The sequence below is a fragment of the Haliotis rubra genome, unplaced genomic scaffold (genome assembly GCF_003918875.1).
Source record: "Haliotis rubra isolate DU_JTF1 unplaced genomic scaffold, ASM391887v1 Scf599, whole genome shotgun sequence".
Classification (NCBI taxonomy): Eukaryota; Metazoa; Mollusca; class Gastropoda; order Lepetellida; family Haliotidae; genus Haliotis; species Haliotis rubra.
This window is the reverse complement of record NW_025767300.1, coordinates 159,986-177,212: the sequence shown is the minus strand read 5'-3', so window position 1 is coordinate 177,212 and position 17,227 is coordinate 159,986. Positions and strand designations below refer to the sequence as shown.

General features: G+C 40.2%; 1 protein-coding gene across 1 annotated transcript in view; it reads left to right on the top strand.

Moving 5' to 3' along the window:
• The window catches only part of LOC124255222 (zinc finger CCCH domain-containing protein 18-like), a 30,715-nt gene extending 13,610 nt beyond the window's left edge, over positions 1-17,105 (top strand). Inside the window, exons 9-18 of the mRNA XM_046689065.1 lie at positions 147-226; positions 376-501; positions 954-1,049; positions 1,317-1,406; positions 1,953-2,036; positions 2,209-2,268; positions 3,128-3,289; positions 9,262-9,494; positions 14,924-15,112; positions 15,310-17,105. Coding sequence (XP_046545021.1) covers positions 147-226; positions 376-501; positions 954-1,049; positions 1,317-1,406; positions 1,953-2,036; positions 2,209-2,268; positions 3,128-3,289; positions 9,262-9,494; positions 14,924-15,112; positions 15,310-15,593 — 1,404 coding nt within the window. The 3' untranslated portion in view covers positions 15,594-17,105. The remainder of the gene's footprint in view (positions 1-146; positions 227-375; positions 502-953; positions 1,050-1,316; positions 1,407-1,952; positions 2,037-2,208; positions 2,269-3,127; positions 3,290-9,261; positions 9,495-14,923; positions 15,113-15,309) is intronic.
• Positions 17,106-17,227: the final 122 nt, after the last annotated feature.

The following is a 17,227-nucleotide window of genomic DNA, read 5'->3' as shown; positions in this document are numbered from 1 at the left end:
AATAGTAAATATAGATATTCCATTCTTTAGTGGCAGGGGACATTGCCATATCAGTGGCACACACTTGTTTATGCTTGATTTGTTTATAGAAAGTTGGGGTGACATCACAGATAACTTAATGCCTTAACTCTGTCTCTGACTTACAGCATGAGAAGGAGCGTGAACGCTTTAAGGAACGTCGCTACAGTCCTCCACTTGATAGAATTGAGAGATTGGAACGTCAGATGTAAGTCCTTTATCTGTATGCACGCATATGAAAAAAAAGAAGACCATGAATGTAGATTTGCATATATCTTTATCAAATGTCTGTGTGGGAGTAGTAGTATTAGTTACTGTTCTGATGTGGCGTTGATGGACATCAACTTGTTGTGGCAGGTTTGACACTCCTCCACGTACAAGGGATGAACGGAGAGACAAGTACAGAGACAACAGAATGGAGCCACCCCCTCCAGCCCAGATGCCCCGGGGTCGCGCAGATGAGTGGCATGATCCTTGGCAGAGGTGAGATTGTCCCCTGTTTCACAACACATCGAACAGCTATTTTGTGGGATGGCAGATTGAAATTATGATTGTTAAGAACTAATTCCTTACTTTGGTACCATGTATTAAGCATATTCTCATCCTGCCATGATAGTGCTAAAAAAAATTGCTAATACTGAATTGACCTGTTCACTGACTTGAGAAAGTGTGTTTTTTATTGTTTTGCTTGTTAACTGAAGACATAAACAACCAATGCTATGTAAACAACATACTGGTGTGCATGTCTCAACAGGAAGTATCCTCAGTGTTATGATTGTGTGAGTTTTGTGGTTGGGTTTATGATTACAGTAGATTATTGATTGATCCCTGAGTTCTGATTATCGATCTGCATATCATGAGCGATAACCACACTACTGTTACTGCATGTCAGATTCTGGCCAAATGTAAAGATGTATACCCTTTCTTCGTTGCAGGTCTAAGTCTCCAAAACAGAAACGACGTAGCTCCCGAAGTCATTCACGTGGAAGACGAAGACGGCGATCATACAGTGTATCATCCCATTCATCAAGGTATGTTGTAATGGGTGGAAGCAGAATTCATTTGGGAATTATTGTTTTCATCCTACAAAGGAATAAAGATAATGATAATGAGTCTATATTATTTTGTATTAAGTTATTCACAAGAAAATGATTTCATGTCTTACAAGTGTTAATCCTAACTGAATTGATTCAATGGCCTGGTGTTTACAGCACTAGCCATGTGAATATAGTGCTGTATGGAAAATTTCAGGGCTTTACTTTGCAACATTATATTATTTTTCTCGAATTATCTTTCAGTTCCTATTCTTCATCCAGATCACGATCCTCTTCATTTTCATCTCGTAGTAGTCGGTCATCGTACAGTCGATCATCATCATTTAGTTCGAGGTGAGTGCAGGTGACTTCCATGTCGCAGTGGCGTTACTGATCTAATGTATCACCTTTATTATTGCTAATGTGGAGCTTCCATTTTTTGTGTTTTTACTGTTAAAACAAAGTTAATAGGGGTTCATTTTAAATTAGTACAGTTTTTAATTGACGTAGAGAGCTGTTTAGATTTTGTCTTATTTAGATCTTAATCAATGTGTTTTTATCTTTTTCAATAGCGTATCCCAAACAAATATCCTCGTATTATTGGTTTTCGGATGCTTTAAATATCTCTTGTTTTCTCACATTTTTACTTGAACAACTGTAAAACAAGTTATTAACTTGTATAAGACAACTGCATCTTAAACACAAGTCATCTGAGTATTTACATTGAATGTGTGACGCAACAATCCTCGTTATAGCATGTTATTGTCCTCCAAAATCATATGACATCCGGAAACATGTAAGTCAATGATGTATTTTTAGTGTTTCAGATTTTGTGTGGTGATGTTGAAGTGTAGACTGAGTGTTTCCATATTGTGATAGTACATATGCTCTGTATGACAGATCTCCTTCCCCACGGCCAGTAGGCTCGAGGAAAGCTGGTCCTCCTCCACCAGAGAAGAAACAGCTACCGCCCTCAAAATCTTCGTAAGTTCTCCTCAACAAGCCTGCTATATTAGAGCTCTTCTATTCTGGTGGTCCTTCGAATTTGTCTGTTGAATGGGTTTTTATAAATAACATGGTCCAAACATAGTGAATTTTGAACATTTTGTGCAAAAAGGTTTAAAAGACAATTTATGTGTGGTACATTTTGTTGTAGTACTGGTAGAAAAGGCCCAGCTTCTGATGAGAGAAAAGTGCCTCCACCCTCCAAGAACAGGTATAGCTGATTTCCTTGACTACTGTATCGTTCTCTTGAATCACGCCTGTATCTTCACATGATTCAATGAACATTATCTGTACATGTAGGGATTAGGGGTTAAAAATGGTTCTCGGCCACCTTTGCTGGTTGTAAAGGCGACCAAATGAAGTGGGTGGTCAAACTCCTTGACCAATTGTGTGGATTGTACTCACAGCATTAATCACATGCTTGTCTGGTAATGACTTGATTATTTGCTGGATGCCATCCTATAATTGTTACCATATATCACTGTCTTTAAACTGACTCCCGCCTGTAAAGCTTTTAAAACTTTCAAGACCAATTATTGCTGAGGTCAGTGTAAAGCAGCAACACAAATATATCAGTTTCAGTAGGTCGGATAGCAGTGGAAAATCTGCCAACCTATGCCAGAAACCTATGCCAGAACTGACTATTTAAGGGCACTATGATCTGGCTGCAATATTGATTTCTGACAAGAATCTGCTGTGTGGAGATGATTTTTCCTGTGTGTACCATATATGTATAATCCTCCATTGTTTTGTTCAGTGAGTAGTTTGAGTTAAGGGTGTGCTGTCAGCTTTCCTGACATGAGTAGTAGTACATGTTTTCTGATAATTTCTTTCAACTTTCATAGGGACTTAGTTACCATATTGTAATAGGTTTTGTTGCATTCATATGAAAGTGTTTGACCGGAATGGGAACACCTTTTTTTCAAGTCTGTTTCATTGTATCAAGGATGCAAGGACAGAGTGTAACAGAAGCTGAAATGCATGTAAGATTAGTCACATTGTGTCTGTATCCATAGTTTCACAGTATGTGTATGCTATGTGAGACTTGAATTTTGATATTGTATTGATAGTGACCAACCTCGAAGTGCTGTTACTGTCAAATCCAAACAGAGAAGTCCCGACAAACGGGCGCCAGGACTCCCAGGTCCGCCAGGAAAACCTGGAAGACCAGGCCCCATGATGGAGGACCGAGGGCGGAGGAGAGACAAACCACCTCATTTGCCGGCACAACGGTAGGAGCAGATGCTGTATAAACAGTAACATTGTTATGTGTGACTAACATTGCCCTCATGGTTCGAGTAAACGCTGTGTAAATGTTCATATTCTTATGGGGATGATGGGGTAGCCTAGTGGTTAAAGCGTTCTTGCATCATGCTGAAAACCCGGGTTCAATTCCCCACATGGATACAATGTGTGAAGCCCATTTCTGGTGTCTCCATGTTGTGATATTGCTGGAATATTGCTAAAAGCAGCGTAATACCAAACTCACTCATGTTCTTATGTGAGATTGTTATATTTACATTACCAGATGTTTGTTTATCTGGACAAAATGCAAATGTCTGGATAAGTGAGGTTCATCTGTATATTCAAAATTGATGGGTTGTTTGCTGACCTTTTTGATTGTTTTCTGCATTTTCAATCTGTAGTATTATGTATAATGTTTTCTTATCCTGACTCATGATCTTTTGCTTATCTCCCTTTCCCTTGCGAATGGTAGTGGAACACTTGAATCCCTTGAAGTTCCCAAAGCGGACGTAAAAATACACTTACCCACGAGTTACCTCCCTTTTGCCCTTTCCCGCGCAAACAGTCATGTGACCAGCCTTACTTGTCACTCTCCTTTCGGCCCAAGTCGTGATTGCGGGTAGCCTAGTGGTTAAGCGCGCTGGCTCACGGGCGACCCGGGTTCGATTCCCCACATGGGCACAATGTGTTAAGCCCATTTCTGGTGTCCCCGCCGCGATATTGCTGGAATATTGCTAAAGCCGCGTAAAACTAAACTCAGTCAGTCAGTCAGTCGCCCAAGTCGATGGTTACGAATCCCGCAAGATAATGCATTATATCGCCGCCCACCGCATACAAATCCGTGGGATATCGCCGTCGTCCGCCCGTCTGTTGTCCGCCTGTCCCGTCCGGTCCGCCTGTAATCATTTTGTTTCCGGATCATAACTCAAAGACCGCTCGATATTTTTTAACCAAAATTGGTAGATATGTCAAAAATAACCTAAGGTGGTGCCTTTTGCTATTTACAGATAATTGTCATTTTTATTTTTCTCGGTTTCCATGGAAACGCTTTTGGACTTAGTCTTAAAGAAGGGTGGGCTTCGCTTCCGGAGCATAACTCAAGAACCGCTCAATATTTTTCAACAAAACTTGGTAGATATATCAAACAGATCCTAAAGTGGTGCCTTTTGCATTTCACAGATTTTTGGCATTTTATTTTTCCGGTTTCCATGGAAACGATTTGGACTTAGTCCCAAAAGTGAGGGGTGGGCTTCGCTTCCTCGAGCATAACTCAAGAACCGTTCAATATTTTTCAACAAAACTTGGTAGATGTATGAAACAGAACCTTAAGTGGTGCCTTTTGCTATTTGCCGATTTTTGGCATTTTTATTTTTCTTGGTTTCCATGGAAACATTTTGGACTTAGTCTCAAAAGTAAGGATTGCTTTCGCTTCCGAGCATAACTCAAGAACCGTTATAATATTTTTCAACAAAACTTGATAGATATATCAAACAGATCCTAAAGTTGTGCCTTTTGCTATTTGCAGATTTTGGCATTTTATTTTTCCTGGTTTCCATGGAAACGATTCGGACTTAATCCCAAAAGTGAGGGGTGGGCTTCATTTCCGAGCACAACTCAAAACCTCTCTATATCTTTCAGCAAAACTTGGCAGATATGTGAGGCAGATATTGAAGTGATGCCTTTTGCTATTTGCAGATATTTGTGATTTATTATTTTCTCGGTTTCCATGGAAATGATTCGAACTTAGTCTCAAAAAGGAAGGGATGGGTTTTGTTTCCGGAGCACAACGCGAAAACTTCTTAATATCTTTCAGCAAAACTTGGCAGATATGTGAGGCAGATCCCAAAGTGGTGCCTTTTGCTATTTGCAGATTTTTGTCATTTATTTTTTTCATGATTTCCATGGAAACGATTTGCACTTAGTCTAAAATCAAGCTGGACTTTAAGTAACTGTCAGATGATTTGTTCTTTCAAAGATGTGGGGGCCGGGGGGATATGTCATCTTCTGATGACTCTTGTTATTTAGGTCCTATTCTTCAAAAATATGCTGTGTATGGATTTGGCAAAACTACTATGTATTATATGTAAAAATGTTGTAAAAATTATATGTATTTGTGTCATAATTTCATTGTTATGTAACTTTGTTTACATTTCATGAAATCTTGCAGTGTTTGCAGGCACAGGTTATCCATGGCTGATCCTCACCCCCAATGCCTTTCGTGCATAAAACCATGTTCTTCCAGCTTGCACTGTACTTATTGTGTTGATTTATCAAATCTTCAGTTTAATCAATATTTGTCTTATATCTATAGACGTGCCATGGATCGGGTGAGGAAGTCATCTCAAGTCACGGCTGATAAAACAGATCCATTTTCCACCCATTTTGTTCTGAGCTAGGGGGTTATCAATTTTGAACACGCATTAGGGGGGTCATCAATTTTGTACAGATAAATATGTTTAAAATTATGCTTAGAAATTATTGGTAGGGGAGGGGGTAATTGATTTTGTACATGAAATGCGGGGGGTGTCACTTATTTTGTACATAAATTTTAGGGGGGGTCATTCACATTGTACATGATTCTCCATAAAAATCATCATCACCCCCCCTAGCCATAAATTATGAATGGTTCCTAAATCTACACGGCCTAGTAAGTCAACGCATCAGAAATCCTTCAACAAAGAGATATTACCTCCGTATGAAATAGACGGGTTTTTTTATGATCCTCTGTTACTTCTACCCAAAGTACCTATGAGATCGGCGACTTAATCGACTTCCACGACTACTAGATCGTCTCCTGCAACGGTCACAGCAGGCCAGCTGTTTGACGAACTCTCACCAACTTCTCAACGGAGTGAAGTCGAGGCACACAACTCATCAGTGTTCGCGAACGCTTCTTCTACACCGCAGCAGCTTCAATCAATGCAGAACTTGATCCGGGTGAAATTATGAGACAATTCACCAACCAGATGATGGCCATGATGGAACGTAGGTTAGAGGAAGAAGCGAAGCTTGGCGAAGCCTCTCATCTACTGACATCGTGTGCAAACCTACGGACCTGCGCGAACCTACTGACCTGCGCGAACCTACTCCTCAGAGAACTACGTCTCAAGAGTATGTTGGCGAACGTACACCTTTGCCAGGGTCTCCACAGTCAGTATAGGTTCAGTTTCGGACGACAACCTACTTGATGAAAGGAATCACTTCATCTATATGGATGCTGAGGTCTTATACCGGGTAGCAGATGGCCTGTGGATATTGTCGTTCATTCACTCACTCCAACCCAACAGAGACGTACTGCATATACGCTGATGACTTCGACTCCAATATGATATCACCTATGAAGCCGATATCTCAAGTACTGGAGAACCTCAAGGCGACCTTTGTAAAGGGCTTTAGGTTAACAACGCCTTCAAGTATCCTTGAACGGATGTCAGGTGATATTATTAACACTCGTCACTCAGCGTGGGGATTAGGATTTTATATCCTATCAACTAGATTCATCTTCAGTATTTCTTCAAGATCCATACAGACATACGTCTCGACAGCTTCCTTCGTCATGCTGGCTTATATTATCCACAATGGGAATACGTGATTGATATCACTGAACAAGAATTTACACTTGGAGCAACCCTTATTCAAGAGGTTTATATGAGCGGCGATGTATGCTGATCAACACAGATTGCCTGCGTATATAAGGGGAAGAATGATGTATCATCACTGCAATCAGAGGTTAGCACTTCCAATGGAACGTCCTACCGTTTGGAATATCGTCGACTCTATGATTATTCATATGAATAACCAAGCCTACCAGCTACACGTGTGGACCGTATCAAAACATGTTTGAAGAAAAGAGGATACCAAGAGGGCAGCCAAGGCAGTAACACTAGCGTTACGCAGATCTTCTCATAACCTGTATGATGACAAGTGGCTGAAGTTTGAGACTTATGCAAGATGGAAAGACTTCATTGCGATGAAAGCTACTCATCCTCAAGTGGCGGAATACCTGTGTCATCTTAGACAGACCAGACATCTGAAAGGTTTGACATTATCTACATACCTCGCCGCCATCAGTACAGTGATTACCATGAAAACAGGCATCAAGTTGACGAAAGTACCAGAATTACTTGCTCTGCTGAGATCTTTTAAACTGGAGGACCAGCAAAAGAAGTTCAGAGCTCCGGCCTGGGATCTGAATGTAATTCTACGTGATCTTACCAGTGATGCCTACGAACCTCTAGACCAGACTGCACTCGAGCTGCTGACACAGAAGACTCTATTCCTGCTTGCGCTAGCCATGGCAGTTCGAATATCAGAGATACTTGCGCTGGACTTTGGTCGAACCAGATTTGACACGGGGCAACATGCTGCAGTTCATCTAGGACTTAGATGGGACTTCATTGCCAAGAACCAACTACCTGGTCAGCCAGATAGACAGTTCCACATACCAGTGCTATCTACAATCCTCGGACCAGAGGATATAGAGGACCTATCCTTGTGTCCGGCCAGAGCCCTGAAGATATGTCTTCAAAGACTAAGACAAGGAGACGAAAATTCAAGCGCCTGTCCATCCCATTATCCACAGAGACATCAGCAGAAGTCTCAAGAACGACGATATCGTTCTGGATGAGAGCCGTCATATTGAGAGCCTATAAAGCAGCAGGACTAGAACCTCCAAGAGCTTCCAACCCACACGAAGTCAGAGCATTGGCGTCAACACTAGCTCTGCATGGAAAGTGCTCTATATCAGCAATTATGGAGGGCTGCTTTTGGAAGTCGGACACGGTGTTTGCCAACCACTACTTCCGAGACATAGCCACTGAAGACGTCTCAGGCATTCACCAATTTGGGCCTCTCATTGTAGCACAGCTACCAAACGGCTCCACAAAGCTGAGTTTGAACATCTCACCCCGCGTTGACTTGTTGATCCGCTTTGAAAAGTATTAGTTTGAAAGTCCATGCTTTGGACTAAAAAGAAAGTATTGGTTTGAAGTCCAGGCTAGCATGAGTGATTAAAGATCCTTAAAGATCTTACCTGTACATGAAGAGTCCATAAAGATCTTATCATAATCTATGGGTTGTTATGGATATCTAGTAATAAGATACTGGTTTATCTGAAGCCACATGAATCAAAGATGATCAACTTGTCTGAGATAGAAGTAAGACAAGAAGTGGTTACCTGAGTTATAGCGTAAGCTGGAAGAATAGGATCACGAGAATGCTGCTCGCGCACTCACAGGGCGGTTTATGATAATCCAGGAAGTGGCCTGACCATAATCAATCCGTTGTTATAAAAAATCAGGATAAGGATAATATATGTTAAAGTAAAATTGGACTAGTTTATCTGTGGTTAAGCGTCCTCCCCAGAGAATCAAGATGATTCAACTTGTCTACCAAAATGGAAAATATGACTTGTTGGTCCCTGCTGGCTTCATTAATGGGTACAACAAGGACTGGTCCTCGAGTCAGTATAATGTGTCTAGTGGGGTTTTCATGCTTCACTCGGCATGGTATCTCAGTGAGCTAGCACTGAAAACCAGCTTCAGTCTGGGCTAGTACAAGCAACCACATACTGCAACCTATTCTCAAACCTGGAAACCCAATTTCACCTCACCTCACCTCAAGTAAAATTGAGATTTTTATACTTATCCTGACTCATGAGGTCAAGCCCTCCCAACCTTCCCGCTGGAAACACTTAGGATTTCACAGCAGATCCAAGTGCATGGGCAGAAAAACAGGAGAGAGTGACAAGTAAGGCTGGTCACTTGACTGTTTGTGCGGGAAAGGGCAAAAGGGAGGTAACTCGTGGGTGAGTGTATTTTTACGTCCGCTTCGGGAACTTCAAGGGATTCAAGTGTTCCACTACCATTCACAAGGGAAGAGAGATAAGCAAAAGATCATGAGTCAGGATAAGTATAAAAATATCAATTTTACTTGAAACATTACATATTTCATTGTCCAGGCCCATGCCTCGGGTCGGCAGCAGGAGTTCCAGTGGCAGCAGTTTGTCTCGCTCCCACAGTAGCAGCAGTTCCTCCTTCTCTCGCTCTGGTAGTGGCAGTAGTGGGTCATCAAGGTCCAGGTCTCGTAGTTCCTCCACCAGCTCCAGTGGCAGTGCTGATTCTGAGCACTTGTACCGAGATCTGCCAGGCAGCAACAGGCCTGTCTCACCAAAGAAGAAGGTGATGACCAAAGGTGAGTGTATTCTGATTGAATCTAGAGAAACCCAGTGGTGCTATGGCCTGTAAAATGATCTAAAGTTCTTCATGTCAAGTCTTTGGCGTAAGTTTAGGTCACTCTACCATTCACTGACTGTCAACCATTGTATAGAGAAGATTTTAGCATTATAGTTTATAGACATTGAAAATCTCACCATAGTTCTTTTGGTATCAGATATATCAACATATGTCAAGGGTCTGGTTCTGCTTATCATCCAGTATCTCTTTCCCAACATTTTCAGTTCGTAAACAGTAATAACCAGTGTCTTTAGTGCAAAGGATACAGCAGAAATACTTCAGTGGCAGAAAGATTAGTGATGTTGTAGAGTTGTAACATCGTGGTACTTTATTGAAGCGATATTGTTGAGAAGGCCTGATCTCATCTCATCCCCTTCAACCTGTGAAGGTCCGGGTTACAATATTGATCTTCAGTAAACCATGCTTGTCGTAAGAGGCGACTAAGGGGATCGGGTGGTCAAGCTCGCTGACTTGGTTGACACATGTCATCGGTACCCAATTGCGCAGATCGATGCTCATGCTGTTGCTCACTGGATTGTCTGGTCCAGGCTCGATTATTTACAGACCGCCGCCATATACTGCTGGAGTGCGGCGTAAAGCTCACACTCATCTCCTTGTGGAAGCCTTTTTGGGGGGGATGTACAGTAACACCAATGTTTGATACAAGACTTGTTTTAGAAAGATATTTGCCTTAAATGTAAACCAAGATCACTCATTCTGAAGTAAACACAGAAAGAAACATTTGCTCTTATTAGGATTATGAGTAAATTTAATATTCTAAACTAGGATGATTATTAAAATCTTCAATATGAACAGAAGTCCTCATCATTCTCATTCACCCATGGCAATGACTAAAATTTCTGAATTGCTCCTGATCTGGGGGATATATCATCTTTTGATGACTCTTGTCTATTATCAGTGTCTGAAATCAACAAATCAACACAATAAAATGTATAGTATTGATCGAGATTGGCCATCGTAAAGAGATGGTACTATAGTGCAAGATTGGCCATCGTGGGAAGAGATGCTTACTATAGTGCTGAGATTGGCCATCATGCAAAGAGATGTTACTATAGTGTGAGATTGGCCATCGTAAAGAGATGGTACTATATAGCGCCATAGATTGGCCATCTTAAAGAGATGTTACTATAGTTGCCAAGAGATTGGCCATCGTAAAGAGATCTTACTATAGTGCGAGAGATTGGCCATCGTAAAGAGATGTTACTATAGTGCAGATTGGCCATCGTAAAGAGATGTACTATTATAAAGCAAGATTGGCCATCATAAAGAGATGTAACTATAGCCCAAGATTGGCCATCGTAATGAGATGTTACTATATTGCGAGATTGGCCATCGTAAAGTGATGTTACTATAGTGCGAGATTGGCCATCGTAAAGAGATCTTACTATAGTGCGAGATTGGCCATCGTAAAGAGATGGTACTATAGTGCTGAAATTGGCCATCGTAAAGAGATCTTACTATAGTGCGAAATTGGCCATCGTAAAGAGATGGTACTATAGTGCGAAATTGGCCATCGTAAAGAGATCTTACTATAGTGCGAGATTGGCCATCGTAAAGAGATGTTACTATAGTGCGAAATTGGCCATCGTAAGAGATGTTACTATAGTGCAGATTGGCCATCATAAAAGAGATGTTACTATAGTGCTAAGATTGGCCATCGTAAAGAGATGTTACTATAGTGCTAAGATTGGCCATCGTAAAGAGATGTTACTATATTGCAAGATTGGCCATCGTAAAGAGATGTTACTATAGTGCGAGATTGGCCATCGTAAAGAGATCTTACTATAGTGCGTGAGATTGGCCATCGTAAAGAGATGGTACTATAGTGAAATTGGCCATCGTAAAGAGATGTTACTATAGTGCTGAAATTGGCCATCTTAAAGAGATGTTACTATAGTGCGAGATTGGCCATCGTAAAGAGATGTTACTATAGTGCTGAAATTGGCCATCGTAAAGAGATGTTACTATAGTGCGAGATTGGCCATCGTAAAGAGATGTTACTATAGTGTGCAAGATTGGCCATCGTAAAGAGATGTTACTATAGCTTAGATTGGCCATCGTAAAGAGAGATACTTACTTAGATGTTACTATAGATTGGCCATCGTAAAGAGATGTTACTATAGTGCTATGAGATTGGCCATCGTAAAGAGATGTTACTATAGTGCTAAGATTGGCCATCGTAAAGAGATGTTACTATAGTGCTAAATTGGCCATCGTAAAGCCATGGGACTATATAGTGGCCATCTATAGTGCTAAATTGGCCATCGTAAAGAGATGTTACTATAGTGCGAAATTGGCCATCGTAAAGAGATGTTACTATAGTGCGAGATTGGCCATCGTAAAGAGATGTTACTATAGTGCGAGATTGGCCATCATAAAGAGATGTTATTACAGCGCAAGATTGGCCATCATAAAGAGATGTAACTATAGCGCCAAGATTGGCCATCGTAATGAGATGTTACTATATTGCAAGATTGGCCATCGTAAAGAGATGTTACTATAGTGCAAGATTGGCCATCGTAAAGTGAGATGTTACTATAGTGCGAGATTGGCCATCGTAAAGAGATGTTACTATAGTGCGAGATTGGCCATCGTAAAGAGATGGTACTATAGTGTGAAATTGGCCATCGTAAAGAGATCTTACTATAGTGCGAAATTGGCCATCTTAAAGAGATGGTACTATAGTGCGAGATTGGCCATCGTAAAGAGATCTTACTATAGTGCGAAATTGGCCATCTTAAAGAGATGTTACTATAGTGCGAGATTGGCCATCGTAAAGAGATGTTACTATAGTGCGAGATTGGCCATCATAAAGAGATGTTATTACAGCGCAAGATTGGCCATCATAAAGAGATGTAACTATAGCCCAAGATTGGCCATCGTAATGAGATGTTACTATAGTGCAAGATTGGCTATCGTAAAGTGATGTTACTATAGTGCGAGATTGGCCATCGTAAAGAGATCTTACTATAGTGCGAGATTGGCCATCGTAAAGAGATGGTACTATAGTGTGAAATTGGCCATCGTAAAGAGATCTTACTATAGTGCGAAATTGGCCATCTTAAAGAGATGGTACTATTGTGCGAGATTGGCCATCGTAAAGAGATCTTACTATAGTGCGAAATTGGCCATCTTAAAGAGATGTTACTATAGTGCGAGATTGGCCATCGTAAAGAGATGTTACTATAGTGCGAGATTGGCCATCATAAAGAGATGTTATTACAGCGCAAGATTGGCCATCATAAAGAGATGTAACTATAGCGCAAGATTGGCCATCGTAATGAGATGTTACTATCTTCATGCGAGATTGGCCATCGTGAAAGTAAAGATGTTACTATAGTGCGAGATTGGCCATCGTAAAGAGACTTACTATAGTGCGAGATTGGCCATCGTGAAAGAGATGGTATTATAGCCATCGTTGGCCATTGTAAAGAGATGGTACTATAGTGCTGAGATTGGCCATCTTAAAGAGATGGTACTATAGGGCGAAATTGGCCATCGTAAAGGGATGTTACTATAGTGCAAAAATTGGCCATTGTAAAGAGATCTTACTATAGTGCGAGATTGGCCGTCGTAAAGAGATGTTACTATAGTGCAAGATTGGCCATCATAAAGAGATCTTACTATAGTGTGAAATTGGCCATCGTAAAGAGATACCATTTTGTGAGATTGGCCATCTTAAAGAGATGTTACTATGGTGCTAAACTAGCCATCGTAAAGAGATGTTATTATAGTGCTAGATTGGCCACCGTAAGGAGATGTTACTATATTGTGAGATTCGCCATCGTAAAGAGATGTTATTATAGTGCTAAATTGGCCATCGTAAAGAGATGTTACTTTATTGTGAGATTGGCCATCGTAAAGAGATGTTATTATAGTGCTAGATTGGCCGTCTTAAAGAGATATTATGGTACCATAGTGCTAAACTGGCCATCGTAAAGAGATGTTACTATAGTGTGAGATTAGCCATCGTAAAGAGATGTTATTATAGTGCTAAATTTGCCATCGTAAAGAGATGTTACTATAGTGCTAGATTGGCCATCTTAAAGAGATGGTACTATAGTGCGAGATTGGCCATCGTAAAGAGATCTTACTATAGTGCTTAGATTGGCCATCGTAATTGGCCATCGAGATGTTACTATATATAGTGTAAAGATTGGCCATCGTAAAGAGATGTTACTATAGTGCGAGATTGGCCATCGTAAAGAAATGGTACTATAGTGCGAGATTGGCCATCTTAAAGAGATGTTACCATAGTGCGAAATTGGCCATCGTAAAGAGATCTTACTCTAGTGCGAGATTGGCCATCGAAAGAGATGTTACTATATTGTGAGATTGGCCATCGTAAAGAGATGTTATTATAGTGCTAAATTGGCCATCGTAAAGAGATGTTACTATATTGTGAGATTGGCCATCGTAAAGAGATGTTACTATAGTGTGAAATTGGCCATCGTAAAGAGATGTTATTATAGTGCTAGATTGGCCATCTTAAAGAGATGTTACGGTACCATAGTCCTAAACTGGCCATCGTAAAGAGATGTTACTATAGTGTGAAATTGGCCATCGTAAAGAGATCTTACTATAGCGCAAGATTGGCCATCTTAAAGAGATGGTTCTATTGTGCGAGATTGGCCATCGTAAAGAGATCTTACTATAGTGCGAAATTGGCCATCTTAAAGAGATGGTACTATTGTGCGAGATTGGCCATCGTAAAGAGATCTTACTATAGTGCGAAATTGGCCATCTTAAAGAGATGTTACTATAGTGCGAGATTGGCCATCGTAAAGAGATCTTACTATAGTGCGAGATTGGCCATCGTAAAGAGATCTTACTATAGTGCGAGATTGGCCATCGTAAAGAGATGTTGATGATGCCAGGTTTGCCATTCACAGATGTCAGACATTGGGAATGAGGCAATTCATATTCACCATTTATAAAATAAACGAAAATTCAAAAGAATTATGTCTGAATATTTGATACACCAAAACTAAAACAAAACAATAAAGCCAAGGAAAAATCCCCCACTCTGCACATTTACCGAAAGTGTGAATGATAAGTAAGCTTCTTAGCTTCCATTATCGGGAAGACATTTATAATAGAACTATCTAATTTGTAATTATTAACTCCTGGCTGGAGTTATATGGACGTCTTTGTCCCTCAGCGACATTTCTAACAATTGACAATGTTGAGCTGTTGAATGCTGTTGTCAGCTAGTAGCCAAGAAATGAACTAGTTTTTTACAACCATGTGCATAATGTATAGTGACGGGTGTATTAGGGTGTGCTGACCCAATCTAAAAACAAAACATCGGTTTCCTTCTGTTCAGACATTGTTATCGTCATGTACAAAAAGAGCATAGATCTGCATAACAATCCCTTTACAACATGGCAAATGAACAGGTGTTTTTTTTCCAACTGTTGCTTCAGCCTGCAGACAAGCCACCTGGTGGTCCAGGTCCTGGTCCTTCAGCTGCCAAGAGAAGACAGTCGGATTCTACCGGAGGGCCACCCTCTAAACGACAGGCCATCATAGCACCTCCTGCCAAGCCTGCAGCTGGTTTGTGTGCTTTTGGTGTTAGCTATATCAGTGGACAAGTCTCACTGTATCATGCATTCATAACATTTATTGAAGATAAGCTATTCTTAACAGAGGTGTTAAATCTAATATTATATTACTTTCTGCATGAAAATACCACATTTTGTAACAGGATCTTACTCTGTATTGTGTGTTGATAAAATTAACTTGAATTTTAGGTGAGAAGCAAAAGGTGCCATCAAGACCTGAGAAGATGAAATCACCCCCCAAAGACAAGCCAGTCTCTCCTACCAAGGCACCATCTAAGCCTCCAGTGGCAGCAGCCAAGGCTGCACCTAGTGGGAAAGCTGCACCTGCTCCAGGTGTGCCCCCACCTGTACCAACTCCCTCAGTCCCAGCAGTCAAACAGAAGAAGAGCATGTCCTCACGACGAGAAGAACTTCTTAAGCAACTTAAGGCAGTGGAAGATGCTATAGCACGAAAGAAAGCAAAAATGCAGTGATGATAGCTTTCTGTATAATAGGTGTACATACTATATTTTTATTTCTATTGTATGAAGGGAGAAAGATACACTGTTCTTACATCTGCTTAATGGTTTAAGTTGATCATTTCTTAGGACTCATGATTTTCTGTTAGTTCAAGTATAATTTAACATGAATGCAGTGTGATATAGGTACTGTCAGTTTCTCACGTAGAATGCATCGATTCTTATGTAAATAGACACAAGACCATTTGTGGTATGCACGTTGGAAGGAATTGTCTGATTGAATTCATTGCAATATCTGAAGCAACTTTTATCTTGACAGGTGAATGTATGAATTTGTTTTTCTAGGACTTGTACGGTTTATATTATTCTGTGGTACTTTCCATTATATACCAGTTGTGGTATGTCTATCATCGTGTATTAGTATAACTTAAGAGTTAACAACATATGATGTAGTTCCAACTGCAGTGTTAAAACTGGTTGCTCAGTATGAATAAATGTAGCATCTTGCCAAATGAAGCTACATTAATTCAGTACATTGTTTTCTCACTTTATCTGAAATTCAGTTTAATGTTACTTAGAGAATCACATCTGAATCCTTTTGGTATCAAAATATCAACTGGAGTCAATAGATGTTTAAAACCAGAATATTTTACCCACTGTGATTTGACATACTATGTATTTATTTGGGTTATATTTTGTTATCCACAATCTTCCAACTTTTTCAGTTTGCGAAGAGAAATAAGCCATGTCTTGGGTACAGAAAATACTGCTAACCAGCTTCAGTTACAGAAAAATGATTACATCACAATTGTCTTGTCTTCGATTGTGATATCTCCTGTTATAGATGTTTGTGGAGAAAGTTAAACAATTTGTTTTGCCCAAGCTTGACATATTTATTAAAGAGCAGTCTTCATGATGCAAATTATGGTGTCAGATTTCATTTTTGAAAACAAAATTGGCTATACAAATGATAAGGTCCTCTACAGGAAAATAAAACCTGGACATCCCGGGGTGTACATTCAATTGAGAAAAAAAATTAAAATGTTTGGGCCATTTTTCATTTTTTTGGGGTGCAAAATGTTTGCATTTGAAAGGTTAGAAATCTAGTGGAAATAATGTTCATACCTAGTTTCTGTGGTCTATGATACAAGAGACAAACATATTTTTTTATAAAATGTGTGGGCATTTTGAATTTAATAAGAAGTAGTTGCTACAGCCGTTGGGCAGTATTTCTAAATCCATTTACAGTCATCAAGAACTGTTCTTATGCCATTTTCATGTGGATATTTATTTTAAAGATCTGCTACTTCAAAGGATTGTTTTTCTTAACTTCTGTTGCCCTTGGGATGGGTGGGGGGAAAAAGGTTGCTTTCATTCTTGCAAGTCTGTAGGTATCCATATCACAATAGTCAATGTAAACGAGTAAGGCAAGGTGATTTGAGATGGGTCAGCTATTTGCATATACTTTGCAATGCCAGGTCCTCAACACGAGTGCCAGTGGCAATATGAAATAAAATCATGACAAGACGCTTGTGTTTGTGGTTATGACGCAGCTATGTGAAACATCTAGTCCTTGTACAAGGAGAGAATCGGAAGAACTTAATCTTGCAGCGTTCCTTGTGACAAGACAAAAAACAACCCGACTATTA